Raw genomic sequence first — 15,109 nt, 5'->3', positions numbered from 1 at the left:
TGAGCTCCGGGCTCGGCGCTGGGGGGCTCAGCACAGCCCCTTCCCAACCCCAGCGCCTCTCCGAGCCGGTCCTGCACGCCTGCCACCCTGCACACCCAGGGAAACTGAGGCAGGAGCGGGCATGGAGGGGTCCCAGTGTGGGTTTTTTTGGGGGTGGCTGGCGCTGGAGGCTGGCATCCCCCCACCCATGGGCGTCCTTATCCCAGCGTTGCTGCATGCCAGGGTGACTCTGTGCCAGCCCCTGCTCCTCATCCATCTGCTGCAACAGGAGCCCCGGCAAATGACCGTGGGGAGGCAAGAGATATCCCAGAAGTGTTTCCTTCCCGTTTACGCTCATTATCCCCCTATAAAAGATGAGGTAATTAAGGAGCTACCTCGGGTTACAGGTTGTTGCTGCCTGATTAGATTAAAGCAATGTAATTTGGGAGCGAAAGCAGTGCTCTAATCCGGGATGGGCAGGCTGGGAGGTGATGGATGGCTTCCCAGCCGGGGCTGGGCAGAGCTGCTCTCTGTCTGTCCATCCCTCCGTCCTCTGACGCCCTGGACCTTGTCCCAGGGATGCTGCTGGGAGGGTATCAGGGATGCTGTTGCGGGGGGGAGAATCAGGGATGCTGCCCTGGGGGTGTCAGGGATGCTGCTGGAGGGTATCGGGGACGCTGTGGAGGGGTGTCAGGGATGTTGCTGGGGTGTATCGGGGATGCTGCTGGGGGATGTCAGGGATGCTGTTGGGGGGGAGAATCAGGAATGTTTCTGGGGGGTATCAGGGATGCTGCCCCAGCGGGTATCAGGGATGCTGCTGGGCGCATATTTGGGATGATGCTGGGAGGTGTCAGGGATGCTGCTGGGGGGTGTCAGGGATGCTGCTGGGAGGTGTCAGGGATGCTGCTGGGGCGGTATCAGGGATGTCGCTGGGGGGAAGAATCAGGGATATTGTTGGGGGGTATCAGGGATGCTGCTGGGCGCATATTTGGGATGATGCTGGGAGGTGTCAGGGATGCAGCTGGGGGGGTATCAGGGATTTTGCTGGGGGGGGAGAATCAGGGATGTTGCTGGGGGGTATCAGGGATGCTGCCCTGGGGGTATCAGGGATGTGGCTGGGGGTGTCAGGAATGCAGCTGGGGGGTATCGGGGAGGCTGCTGGGGGCATGGGGGATGCTGCCTCCATATCCCCACCCCGACGGAGGGCGTTCCCTGGGGAATGGTGGCCGTGGGGCTGGGGATCCTGGGGCAGTGCAGGGACGAAGACAGGGTGACAGGGACCTCAGCGGTGTCACTCAGAGCTGGCTGGAGGGGACAGCAAAGCGGTGGGGACCCGCTGCCTTCAGGAGAGTCGCTTCCCAACTCCCTGCCTCAGTTTCCCCACTTGCGATGTTTCAGCCGGGCCGTGCTCTCTGCCTGCGCAGGGCTCCTGCCCGGCCCTGCCTGCGTGTTGTCAGCTCGGCGTTGCTAACACACAGCCAGAGCTTGGCTATATTTAACCACCGCGGCCGGAGCACGGGGCCGTGCAGCCGGAGCAGGGGTGTGTGTGTGTGTGTGTGTGTGTGTGTGTGTGTGACAGGAGAGCAGCCCCCCCAGGGATGGGAGCAGGACTGGGGGGCTCGGTATTGCCGGAGGCGAGGGGGAGGCGGGAGAGGAGGATGAATCACAGCTCGGGGATATTTTTATACCCGGCCAGATTGCTCGGCAAATGCTTGGGCAGGGCGGCGCGGGCACCGGGGAGGGGGGTTTGCTTCCAGCCGCCGGCTGCTGGGGCTCAGCTTGGGGGTCCTGTTGGGGGTGGGGGGGATACAGGGCTCGGCTGCTCCCCCGGCAGCTGGGGGTGCCCATCTTGGGGTGCAGACGTGGTGTTGGCACCCTGACGTTACACCCTGGAGGGGGTGGCAAGAGCAGGGATGTCTGTCCCCATGTCCTGGGGGGCACCTTGGGGGCAATCGGTGGGGGCAGAAAGGGGGTCCTGGACCAGCATCTTCCTCTGCAGAGAGGAGAAAGTGCCCTGGAGAGGGGAAAGTGATGGGGAAAGCCAAAGCTGTGGCTTGGGGAGGGGGAACTGTGACCCTGCCTGCAGGTTTAGGGCCAGGCAGGGAGCCCCTGGGGCTGCCCTGGCCAAGGGAAGGTGACCCGAGCGGCCGGGTGTCCCCATGCTGGGGACACGGGAACGGGCACAGGGAGACCGGCTGCCTCCCAGATGGCAGCGAGCGGGCGGCAGGAATACAAATGCGATTTGCTTTTTGCCTGTCAGACGGGAGATCGGAACAAGATCCAGAGGCTGGCGGCTGTGGCCGAGCCAGCGCCGGCTAAAAATGCATCCCATGGGACAAACCCAAGGTGGGAGGGTGCCGGGTCCCCAACCCTGGCTCTGTGGGACCGCCGTGGGGTGACAACCCCAGCCGGGCACTGAGAGGTGCTCCTGGGAGAGGCAGTGGGGGTGGTGTGAGAGGGGCTGGGGGGTGGCGGGGGGGTCCTGGCTGCCCTGGGGGTCTGCCGGTTTCAGGGCTGACATCTCTCACCCCATCTGCTGCCGGAGAGGTGATAAATGGGGTGATGGGGGGGCTTTTCCCTGCCCTAGACCCTCCCTGCCTCGCTGTACGCTGGGCTCTCAAGCATCCCCATCCCTTTGCATCCCAATCCAGCAGCTTGGCAAAGGCATGGGGCAGGGATGGGGACGGTACCCGCGGGAGGTGGCTACTGGGGGGGTGGGGTGGGGGTTGGTGGGGGGGAAGTGATGCCCGTGGGCACGGAGATCTGCGTACTCAGCATCTGGGATGCTCTGATTTGATTTGGCTGCCCCAGCTCAGGGCAGGGGATGAACTCCTTCCAGACGGAGCGATGTCCGGCTTCATCCCCAAGGCGATCGCTCACGCCGGGGCTGGGGAGGGGGGGGGTTGGCATTAACGCACTAATCCACTTACAGAATTAATTGGGATCATTTCCCTCGCGGTTCCCAGGTGGATAAAATCCCGCGGGAGGGGCAGGAGCCGGGCTGGGAGGGTTTGCGGGGAGCCGGACGCCTCCGAGCTCCAAGGGTGGCGGGCGGTCAAATAATTTCCTTGGAGTTTTTAGGGCGAAGGCGGGCTGGGAGATGATTCATTTCCTCGAGGTTCCTCGGCCCCGCAGCGGGCAGGGGCTGTTGCCGAAGCCTGGGCTGATGCCAGCATTCCCCCCCCCCCCCCCCGCCCCCAGCCCAGCCCCGCCTCAGGGCCAGCACCCATGGGTGCCCCCGCAGCCGTGGCAGGGTGCAGCCAGGCTGTGGGTCTGGTTTCCCTCAGCCCAGCACCCCCGTCCTCGGGTTGGGAGCCGGGCAGGACGCCCAGCCCTTGTTGTCCCCCCCCTTTTACAAGGCAGGGTGGGGCGCCCTGCACCCCAGCTCCGCATCCCTCCGGCAGCAGGATGCTCCCAGGCGCCGCGTACGGCTGCCTCCCTTCCTGTGCCTCGGTTTCCCCCGGGTTAGAGCCGAGCCTGGTGGGCGGCAGGTCCTGGATTTGAGCTCTTTGGGCGCTAACTCCACTTGCCAAGCGCCTGAGTGCCCCCCCCCGCCGCCCCCCGAGAGGAACCCCATCTTCCAGGGGGCTGAGCATCCATCCCAGCAGGACCCTCGCTGCCTTGGATCCGGCCTCTGCCTGCTCCGGAAGCAGGGGGGATACCCCTCACGCTGGGGGGGCTCTGGATGGGGCAGCATCACCCCTGAGCTCCCCCATGGGGGAAAAACCGTCTCTATCCCCAAGCCATGAGGTGCGAGACCCAGCGAGCGCGGGTGCTGGGGGGGGGGCGGGGAAGCGGGACCCCCGTCCCCAACCTGTCCCCCCCTCCCTCCCCACAGCAAGCGTGAGAGGAGCCTTTCCGGAGAGGAAGCTGGCCAGGATGGGATTTCTCTATTCCATAAACATCCAGACAGGCTGCCGGCGTGTGTGGGGGGGTTGTTTGGGGCTGGGGGGGGAGGTGGGGGGGACAGCCCCAGCTGCCGCGGCTGGCGGGGCTGAGCATGGGGACGGATCTGTCCCAGAAACCCCCTCCCTCCCTGGGAAAAAAAAACCCCAAACCCACCTCACTTTTGCTGCAGGTGAATTCCCTCCGCTGGAAAAGATGGTTTTCCATCCCAGCGGGGTCTGTCGGAGCCTGGCGTGGGGGGGATGCTGCCGCTGCTCTCTGGAAGGAAAAAAGTGGGGGAAAAAATGGGGGGGGGAATAAAAAGGTGCAATTTTCCACGGGGAAGAGGGCAGGGCCACCGTGAGGTTTGGCTTTCCGAAGGTTTTTGTGCATTCCGAAGGTTTTTGGGTTTTCCGAAGGTTTTTGTGCCGTGCGGGGCCTCGCCGTGCCCTGGCTCGTGGAGGGGAGGGGGCCGAAGACAAATTGCTTCCTCTAATGAGCTGATTCATTAATCACCCCGGCGGCTCCGGTGGGAAATATTTGAGGCAGATAACGGCTCCGGCATGTGCCAGCCCTGGTCCCATGGGGACAGTGTGGCATGTGTCACCCAGTCCCGACGCAGAGGCCGGTGTCCCCATCCTCCCAGGGGACACTTGGTCCCAGGGTGACGGTCCCATGGGGCCACGGATGCTGTCTGAGCACGAGGACCAGCACAGGGACAGAGAGAGGGACAGGGATGACAGGGAGGGGGACAGGGAGAGGGAGAGCAAAAGGGACAGGGAGAGGGACAGGGAGGGGGACAGGGACAGGGACAGGGACATGGCACTGCTCCCCTCCTCTATCCTGCTCTTCAGGAGCAGCGCCCTCAGCTCCCGGCGTTGTCAGTGACACCCAGCGCCGTGTCCTATGTCCCCCCGCATCCCGATGGGTACCGGGAGGTGCCACCCGCACCCTGCCACCCGCTGCGGATGGGTGACATCCCCGGGGACAGGGACGGGGTGGCCGGTGGCCCCGTCTCATCGTCGGGTGCCAGAGCATCCCGCTGCGGATGGGGCAGGAAGGGGGCTTCTGGGGGGGGTTCCGTGCCCCCCCCCCCAACCCCTTTGCACGGTGGCCCCAGGATGCTCGTCACCCCCCCGGCGAACGCGGGGACCCGGCACATCACCCACATCCCTCTTCCCCAGCAGGAATTAGGGGAGCCCCCCCCCCCCCACCCCGTGGCTCCTGGCTCTCCCAGTGTCCCGGGCGCCGCTCCAGCTCCCGAGGGGGGGTCATTAAATAAAAGCCATAAACAGAGCTGACAGCGGGGCCCCAGCGGGGCCTCGGGAAAGGCTATTTATGGCTAAAACCGGGAGGGGGGCGGGTGGCCCGTGGGCTCCGTGCCCAGGGCTCCCAGCCCAGCGTCCCATGGGATGCGCACGGGAGGGTACAGAGCGCGGCCGCGGCTATGGCATCCCGGGATAAGCAACCGGGAATACTGCCGGCATGGCAGGGGGAAGTTGGTATGGGAGTGGGATGGGCACAATGAGTGGGTTGAGTGGGATGAGGGGGATGAGGGGGATAGAGGGACGAGGGGGATGAGTGGGATGAATGGGTCGAGTGGGATGAGCAGGATGAAGGGGATGAGCGAGATGAGTGGGACGAGCAGGATGAGTGGGATAGTGAGATAAGTGGGATGAACGGGATGAGTGGGATAGAGGGATGAGGGGGATGAGCAGGTTGAGCAAGATGAGTGGGATAAGTGGGATAAGTGGATCAAGGGGGATGGGTGGGATGAGCGGGATGAATGGATCAAGTGGGATGAGTGGCATGAGAGGGACGAGTGGGATGAGCGGGACAAATGAGTGGAGTGGGATGAGTGGGATGAATGGGATGAGTGGGTTGAGTGGGATGAGAGGGATGATTGGGATGAGTGGGATGAGGGAGATGAGTGGGACAAGCAGGATGAGTGACATGAGCAGGATAAGCAGGATGAGTGGGACAAGCATGACGAGTGGGATCAGCAGGTTGAGTGGGATAACGGGATGAGTGGAATGAATGGGCTGAGTGGGATACAGGGATGATTGGGATTAGTGGGATGAGGGGGATGAGGGGGACAAGTGGGATGAGCAGGATGAGTGGGATAGCGAGATGAGTGGAATGAACAGGATGAGTGGGATAGACGGAGGAGTGGGTTGAGTGGGATGAGCAGGATGAGTGGGATGAATGGATCAAGTGGGATGAGTGACATGAGAGGGACGAGTGGGATGAGCGGGACAAACGAGTGGAGTGGGATGAGTGGGATGAATGGGATGAGTGGGACAGGGCGATGAGGGGGATGAGTGGAACAACTGGGATGAGCAGGATGAGTGGGATGAGTGGGATTAGTGGGATGAGTGGGACAAGCGGGATGAGTGGGACAAGCGGGATGAGTGGGATGAGTGGGACAAGCAGGATGGGTGGGATGAGCGGGATGCCCTCCCGTGCAGCCGCGCCCCGCCGCCTGCCTCCGCCGCTCTCTCCTCAGCGTGGGGCTGGGTTTTTTTTAGCTCCTGCAGCTTTTTCCACCCGCTCCGGGGACGGACCCGAATTCCCAGCCCCATTACACCCATCACCCGCCTCCAGCTGCCACCTGTCCGTCCCCGCGCCCAGCGTGCCGCCGCCATTCGATGCTCCCAACAGCCCCGGGGTGGGGGGGTGGGCGTCCCGCTCGGGCTCTGCCCCGTCTCCTCCTCAGCACACGGCGGGGATGCCGAGCCCCCGCGGAGGGACCGGAGGGACAGAGGGACGGCAGGACGGCCACCCGGCCGAGGCCTGGCTGTATTCTACAGTGCATGTGTCTCCAGTGTGAGTAAGCGACTGGAGATGCGGCCCTGTTGGAATAAAACCAGTGCCCATGTCTTCAGCTGGAAGCGCCCTCGCCGCCGGCCCCGGCCGAGGGGCTGCCACCGGCTTGGGGACGGTCCCCGCAGGGTCCCCGCCGTGGCACCGGGGATGGTCGTCGGCAGCGAGCCGACGTCGGGCGCCTGCGAGCTTTCTCCCGGGGGATTTATGGCGGCGCTGGCAGGGGAACGGCAGGAATCCTCCTGCCCGCGGGGCTCCCTGGGCGGGGGGGGGCGGCTGGCGGGAGCCACGGCGGTGGCCACGGCTCGCCTGGCACCCTGCGGCAGACCCAGGGTGCCCCCCCCCCCCGGCCCCTGCACCCTCTGGGTGCCCAGGGGGGGCGTGGGGTGGGGAGCGGGGACAGGTCCGGGGTGGCCCCCGTGTATTAATGCAAAGGAACCGGCACCGACTCGAATATTTAAGGGGAGGGGAGCCAGGTTTGCTGCCCTGCCTGCGCTGCCTGCCCTGCCTGCCCTGCCTGCTGTGCCAGACCTGCCTGCCCTGCCTGCACTGGGCCCTGCCTGCGCTGCCTGCCCTGCCTGCCCTGCCTGCACTGGGCCCTGCCTGCATGGAGCCCTGCCTGCCCTTCCTAGGTTGCCTGCCCTGCCCACCCTGCCTGCGCTGGGTCCTGCCTGCCCTGCCTGCCCTGCCTGCCCTGCCTGTGCTGCCTGCCCTGCCTGCCCTAGGCCCTGCCTGCCCTGCCTGTGCTGCCTGCCTTACCCACCCTGCCTGCCCTGCCTGCCTTTCACTGCCTGCCCTGCTCACCCTGCCTGCCCTGCCTGCACTGAGCCCTGCCTTCCTTCCCTGCCCTGCCTGCCCTGCCTGTCCCAAGCCCTGCCTGCCCCGTCGGAGACGAGGTGTCGGCGTGGCTAGTACAGGCAATGGCGTGGCTAGCACTGGGAGTGGCGTAGCTAGTGCAGGCATTGACGTGGCTAGCACAGGTATTGATGTAGCTAGTGCAAGTACTGGCATGGCTAGTGCAGGCATTGACATGGCTAGTACAGACATAGGCATGGCTAGTGCAGGTATTGGTGTGGCTAGCGCTGGAGATGGCATGGCTAGAGCAGGCACTGACATGGTTAGTTGCAGGCGTTGGTGTGGCTAGCGCTAGAGGTGGCATGGCTAGTGTGGTGGTTGTGGCTAGCACAGACATAGGCATGGCTAGTGCAGGCATTGACATGGCTAGTGCAGGCATTCACATGGCTAGTACACATGTTGATGTGGCTTTTGCGGGTGCTGGCGTGGCTAGTGCAGGCATTGACATGGCTAGTGCAGGCATTGGTATGACTAGCGCAGGCGTTGGCATGGTTAGTCCTGAGGGTGGCAGGCTAGCGCAGTCATTGCCGTGGCTAGCACTGGAGGTAGCATGCCTAGTGCAAGCATTGACATGGCTAGCGCCTGTGTTTGTGTGGCTTTTGCAGGTGGTGGCATGGCTAGCGCAGGTATTGGCATGGCTAGTGCAGGTATTGGCATGACTATCACTGGGGCTGGCATGGCTAGTGCAGGTATATGGCATGGATAGCATTGGGGGTGGTGTGGCTAATGCAGGCACTGGCATGGCTAGTGCTGGCAGTGGCTTGGCTAGTGCAGGCATTGGTGTGGCTAGCACTGGGGGTGGTCTGGCTAGCTGTCCTGACCATGACACTAGCATAGGTGTCGGTCTGGCTAGCACTGGGGGTGGCGTGGCTTGTGCAGATGCTGGCACGGCTAAGACAGGTATTAGCGTGGCTAGTGCAGGTACTGGTGGAGCTAGTGCTGGAGGTGCTGTGGCTGGTACAGGCATTGATGTGGCTAGCACAGGTGCTGGTGTGGCTAGTGCAGATGCTGGCATGGCTAATGCAGGTATTATCATGGCTAGTGCAAGTATTGGTGGAGCTAGTGCTGGGGGTGGCGTGGCTGGTGCAGGCATTGATGTGGCTGGTGCAGGCATTGATGTGGCTAGTGCAGGCATTGGTGTGGCCAGCACTGGGGTGGCATGGCTAGTGCAGGCATTGGTGTGGCTAGTGCAGGTGTTGGTGGAACTAGAGCCGGGGGTGGCTTTGCTAGTGCAGGCATTGGTGTGGCTTAGCACTGGCAGTGGCTTGGCTAGTGCGGGCATTGGCGTGGCTAGCGCTGTTGGTAGCTGGGCTAGTGCAGTTGCTGGCACGGTGTTTGGCTGCCTGGTGCAGGCACTGGCGTGGCTTACGCGGATGTTGCCGTGGCTTATGCGGATGTTGGCGTGGCTAGCGCAGCCACTGGTGTGGCTAGCGCAGGATTGTGCGTCCCCACGTGTGGCTTCGGGGCCATGTCCCTGCAAGCCCAGGTGTCCTTGGGGACGCCACCCCGCTGGTGCCGGCTCTCCATCCCAGTGCTCCCAGTATGCCCAGCGCCCCCCCCCCACTCCCCGACAGCCATTGACCAAAAAGGGACATTCTGAGCCCAGACGGGCTGTGGGCGCGGTGCTGCGGGGGGGTGGCCGGGTGACCGGGGGAGGTGACGCGGGACGGTCCCCTGACCCCTTTGCTCTCTCCCCAGGATGCCCTGCTGAGCCTAGGGGCCGCCATCGATGCCGCCGGGCTACGGGATGCCCTCCGCCATGGCCTGCTGGCCCTGCTGCCCGCTGCGGTAGGTGGGGACCACGCGGGGGACTCGCTGGTGGCTTGTACCAAGGTTGAGCTCAGGGCGGGGGGGAGGGGGAATGTCCCCTCCTCCCCCCCACCCGGCCCACCTCCATGTCCTCCCACATATGGGCCACGTGTCACCGGCCACCAATGCCCCGTGTGACATCGCTCTTGGGTTGAGTGTCACTGGCCGCCTCCTTGCCAGGAGCTGTGGAACCCTTAATGTCCTTGTGGCCCCCGGGGTGCTGGTGACCTTGGTACCAGTGGTGGCCCCGGAGCGCCAGTGGTGGCCCTGGTGCCAGTGGTGGCCCTGGGGTGCTGGTGGTCTAGGTGCTGCTGGTGACCTTGGTACTAGCGGTGACCCTGGGGTGCTGGTGACCCTGGCACCAGTTGTGGCCCTGGTGCCTGTGGTGGCCCTGGTGTCCTGGTGACCCTGGTGTGCTGGTGAACCTGGTACCAGTGGTGGCCCTGGTGCTGGTGGTGGCCCCAGGATGCTGGTGGCCCTGGTGTGCTGGTGGCTCTGGTACCAGTGGTGACCCTGGTACCAGTGGTGGCCCTGGGGTGCTGGTGATCCTGGTGCTGGTGGTGACTGTGCTACCAGTGGTGGCCTTGGTGCTGGTGGTGGCCCTGGGGTGCTGGTGGTGGCCCTGGGGTGCTAGTGACCCTGGTACCAGTGGTGGCCCTGGGGTGCTGGTCATCCTGGTGCTGCTGGTGACTGTGCTGCCAGTGGTGGCCTTGGTGCTGGTGGTGGCCCTGGGGTGCTGGTGGCCCCAGGGTGCTGGTGGTGGCCCTGGTGTGCTAATGACCCTGGTGCTGGTGGTGGCCCTGGGCTGCTGGTGACCTTGATGCCAGTGGTGGCCCTGCAGCGCCGGTGACCCTGGTGCTGGTGGTGGCCCCAGGGTGCTGGTGATGCTGGTGCCGGTGGTGGCCCTGGGGTGCTGGTGACCCCGGAGCGTGTGCGTGAGGGTCGGTGTTCGTGTCTGTGTCCGCGTACGTGCAGGTGCGCGGTCGTGTGCGGGATTGTGTACACGTGTGGGTGTGCACGTGTGTTTACGCACATGTGTGGATGCGTACGGGTGTTGTTTACGTAAGTGTGTGTGTGTATGTGTGTATGTGTGAGTGTGTACATGTGGTTACATACATGTGTGGGTGTGTACATGTGTTTATGCACATGTGTGGGTATGTGTGTTTATGTGTGGGTGTGTTCATGTGTTTACATACATGTGTGGGTGTGTACATGTGTTTTACATACATGTGTGGGTGTGTATGTGTGTTTATGTGTGTGTACATGTGTTTACATACATGTGTGGGTGTGTACATGTGGTTTTGTACATGTGTGGGTGCGTATGTGTGTTTATGTGTGGGTGTGTACATGTGTTTACATACATGTGTGGGTGTGTATGTGTGTTTATGTGTGTGTGTACATGTGTTTACATACATGTGTGAGTGTGTACATGTGTTTATGTGTGTGTGTACATGTGGTTTTGTACATGTGTGGGTGCGTACGTGTGCTTATGTGTGGGTGTGTACATGTGTTTACGTACATGTGTGGGTGTGTACATGTGTTTATGTGTGTGTGTACATGTGTTTACATACATGTGTGGGTGTGTACATGTGTTTACGTACATGTGTGGGTGTGTATGTGTGTTTATGCACACAAGTGACTGTGTACATGTGTTTACGTACATGTGTGTGTGTACGTGTGTGTATGTGTGGGTGTGTACATGTGTTTACATACATGTGTGGGTGTGTACGTGTGTTTATGCACATGTGTGGGCGCGTATGTGTGTTTATGTGTGGGTGTGTACATGTGTTTACATACATGTGTGGGGGTGCGCCAGTGTTTAGGTACATGTGTGTGCCTATGTGCTTGTGTGCGCATGCGTTCCTGCACACGTGTGCCTGTGTGCGCCTGTTCACGTGCCTGGGTGGGTGTGCGCATGTGTTTATGTGCGTGTGTGGTATGTGCGTGTGTGGATGCACAGGCGCGAGTGTGTACGTGTGTTTATACGTGGGGGTGTACATGTGTTTACATACATGTGTGGCTGTGTGTGTGTTTTTATGTACATGTGGGGTGGTGCGTCCGTGTCTTTATGTGTGGGTATGTACCTATGTTTACATACATGTGTGGGTGTGTACGTGTGTTTACATGGGTTACATACATGCGTGGGTGTGTACGTGTGTTTATGCATGTGTGAGTGTGTACGTGTGTTTATATGTGGGTATTTACATGTGTTTACATACATGTGTGGGTGTGCATGTGTGATTATACACATACGTGGGTGTGTACATGTGTTTATGTGTGGGTGTGTATGTGTGTTTATGCACATGTGTGACTGTGTGCATGTCTTTACGTACATGTGTGGGTGTGTACGTGTGTTTATGCACATGTGACTGCATACGTGCGTTTACATACATGTGTGGGTGTGTACGTGTGTCTATGTGTGAGTGTGTACATGTGTTTTGCACATGTGTGGGTGTGTATGTGTGTTTATGTGTGACTGTGTACATGTGTTTACATACATGTGTGGGTGTGTACGTGTGTTTATGCACATGTGTGAGTGTGTACATATCTTTATGTACATGTGTGGGTGTGTATGTGTGTTTACGTATGTGTGGGTGTGCACGTGTGTTGATGCACGTGTGAGTGTGTATGTGTTGTTTACATACATGTGTGGGTGTGTCCATGTGTTTATGCACATGTGACTGCATACGTGTGTTTTTGCACCTGTGTGGGTGTGTACGCGTGTTGATGTGTGGGGATGTACATGTGTTTACATACACGTGTGGCTGTGTACGTGTGTCTGTGTGAGTGTGTACACGTGTTTACACACATGCGTGGGTGTGTATGTGTGGTTTTGTACATGGGTGGGTGTGCATTTGTGTTTACATACGTGTGGGTGTGTACGTGTGTTTATGTGTGGGTGTGTACATGTGTTTACATACATGTGTGAGTGTGTACGTGTGTTTATGTGTGGGTGTGTACATGTGTTTACGTACATGTGTGGGAGTGTACGTGTGTTTATGTGTGGGTGTGTACATGTGTTTACATACATGTGTGGGTGTGTACGTGTGTTTATGCACATGTGTGGGTGCGTACGTGTGTTTATGTGTGGGTGTGTACATGTGTTTACATACATGTGTGGGTGTGTACGTGTGTTTATGCACATGTGTGGGTGCGTACGTGTGTTTATGTGTGGGTGTGTACATGTGTTTACATACATGTGTGGGTGTGTACGTGTGTTTATGCACATGTGTGGGTGCGTACGTGTGTTTATGTGAGGGTGTGTACATGTGTTTACATACATGTGTGGGTGTGTACATGTGTTTACGCACATGTGTGGGAGAGTACGTGTGTTTATGTGTGGGTGTGTACATGTGTTTACATACATGTGTGGGTGTGTATGTGTGTTTATGTGTGGGTGTGTACATGTGTTTACATACATGTGTGGGTGTGCATGTGTGATTATACACATATGTGGGTGTGTACATGTGTTTATGTGTGGGTGTGTACGTGTGTTTATGCACATGTGTGACTGTGTGCATGTCTTTACGTACATGTGTGGGTGTGTACGTGTGTTTATGCACATGTGACTGCATACGTGCGTTTACATACATGTGTGGGTGTGTACGTGTGTCTATGTGTGAGTGTCTACATGTGTTTTGCACATGTGTGGGTGTGTATGTGTGTTTATGTGTGACTGTGTACATGTGTTTACATACATGTGTGGGTGTGTATGTGTGTTTATGTGTGACTGTGTACATGTGTTTATGCATGTGTGGGTGTGTACGTGTGTTTATGCACATGTGTGAGTGTGTACATGTCTTTATGTACATGTGTGGGTGTGTATGTGTGTTTACGTATGTGTGGGTGTGCACGTGTGTTTATGCACGTGTGAGTGTGTATGTGTTGTTTACATACATGTGTGGGTGTGTCCATGTGTTTATGCACATGTGACTGCATACGTGTGTTTTTGCACCTGTGTGGGTGTGTACGCGTGTTGATGTGTGGGGATGTACATGTGTTTACATACACGTGTGGCTGTGTACGTGTGTCTGTGTGAGTGTGTACATGTGTTTACACACATGCGTGGGTGTGTACGTGTGGTTTTGTACATGGGTGGGTGTGCATTTGTGTTTACACACATGTGTGTGTGTACGTGTGTTTATGTGTGAGTGTGTACATGTGTTTACATACGTGTGTGTGTACATGTGTTTATGTGTGAGTGTGTACGTGTGTTTACACACACGTGTGGGTGTGTACGTGTGTTTATGTGTGGGTGTGTACGTGTGTTTACACACACGTGTGGGTGTGTACGTGTGTTTATGTGTGGGTGTGTACGTGTGTTTACACACACGTGTGGGTGTGTACGTGTGTTTATGTGTGTGTACGTGTGTTTACACACACGTGTGGCTGTGTACGTGTGTTTTTGCACATGGGTGGGTGTGCATGTGTGTTTACGTGTGGGTGCGTACGCGTGCGGATGCGTGGGGGTGTACCTGTGCGTACATACCCGTGTGCCTGTGCGCATGTCTTCGTGCGTGGGGTGCCGCGTCTCTTGCCCAGCAAAGCCCCCCCGCACCTGGGGAAAGTGAGGCACGCAGCACCTCCCCGCTCCCTGCAGAGCCGGGGGGCGGGGGGGGGGATCCAGGGGAGTCTGGGGGGGGTCTGGGGGGTCCCGGGGTGTCGCCATCCCTCAGCGCTGCCCGTCCCCCTCCAGGAGCACGTCTACATCTACCTGCTGGACGGGGACACCCGGCTGATCTGCGACGACCCCCCCCACGAGCTGCCGTCCGAGGGGAAGCTCAGGTGAGCCTGCCCCCCCCCCCCGCGCCCCGCCGTGTGTGCACACGCCTGTGGCCTGGTGTGGATGCACGCACACGCGTGTGCGCGGCGGGCGTGAGGTTTCCCAGGGGACATGGCTGGTGGCTCCACTCTCATCCCCATCCTCATCCTCTTCCATCCTCGTCCCCATCCCTGTCCCCATCCTCGTCCTCTTCTCCTTCCCCATCCTCATCTCCATCCTCAGCCTGCTCCTCCTCCTCCTCATCCTGTCTCCATCCTCATTCTGTCCCTATCCCCATCCCTTTTCCCCTCCTCATGTCCATCCTCATCCCCATCCCCATCCCCATCCCCTCCCCTGTCCCTTCCCCATCTCCATCTCCATCTCCATCCTCATCCCATCCCCATCCTTTTTCTCTTCCCCATCCCCACCTCCATCCTCATCCTCATCTCCATTCCCATCCCTGTCCCCCATCCCATCCTCATTCCATTCCCATCCCTGTCCCCATCCTCATCCCCTTTCCCTTTCCTGTATCCATCTCCATCTCCATCATCTCCATCATCTCCATCTCCATCCTCATCCTCATCCTTTCCCACATGTGCTGCGCAGTCCTGGTGGCCTGTCCCTCCCCGAGCATGCAGGTCCCCTTCCCCGGGGGGATTCCCCTGCCCGGGGGGCTGTTGGTGTCCTCCCCCGGGGTGGTGGCTCAGGGTGTCCCTGTCCCCATCCCTGTCCCCGCAGGGATGCGGTGCGGAGGCAGAAGCGGCTGGAATGCGGGGGGCTGCCCCCCGCTGAGCTCCCTGGTCGGCAGCTGGGGCCCCTGGCAGCACCCCTGGCCCCCGGCACGCAAGGTGGGGCTGGGGGGGGAATAATGGGGTGGGGGGAGGCAATATGGGTGGGTGGGTGCGTGGGTGGGTGCGTGGGAGATTGGGTGGGCTTAGGCGTGGATGGGTGGGTGGGTGAGTGGGTGGGTGGGTGAAGGAGTGGGTAGATGGGGGG

The 15,109-nt window shown here is 60.0% G+C and overlaps 2 protein-coding genes across 3 annotated transcripts in view; both read left to right on the top strand.

Moving 5' to 3' along the window:
* The window catches only part of PDE2A (phosphodiesterase 2A), a 74,930-nt gene that overhangs the window by 42,351 nt on the left and 17,470 nt on the right, over positions 1 to 15,109 (top strand). For both annotated transcript variants that reach the window (XM_063328006.1, XM_063328014.1), the window contains 3 exons: positions 9,241 to 9,330; positions 14,048 to 14,136; positions 14,852 to 14,961. In XM_063328006.1, the coding sequence (XP_063184076.1) occupies positions 9,241 to 9,330; positions 14,048 to 14,136; positions 14,852 to 14,961 (289 nt within the window). The remainder of the gene's footprint in view (positions 1 to 9,240; positions 9,331 to 14,047; positions 14,137 to 14,851; positions 14,962 to 15,109) is intronic.
* LOC134513861 (uncharacterized) lies at positions 9,372 to 12,226 on the top strand. The gene is given in 1 exon segment (XM_063331081.1): positions 9,372 to 12,226. A coding segment is annotated over 1 exon segment (1,095 nt). The 5' UTR covers positions 9,372 to 10,429; the 3' UTR covers positions 11,525 to 12,226.

The sequence above is a fragment of the Chroicocephalus ridibundus genome, chromosome 1, assembly GCF_963924245.1.
Source record: "Chroicocephalus ridibundus chromosome 1, bChrRid1.1, whole genome shotgun sequence".
NCBI lineage: Eukaryota > Metazoa > Chordata > Aves > Charadriiformes > Laridae > Chroicocephalus > Chroicocephalus ridibundus.
The sequence above is the reverse complement of the archived record's forward strand: the minus strand, read 5'-3'. Positions and strand labels throughout refer to the sequence as shown.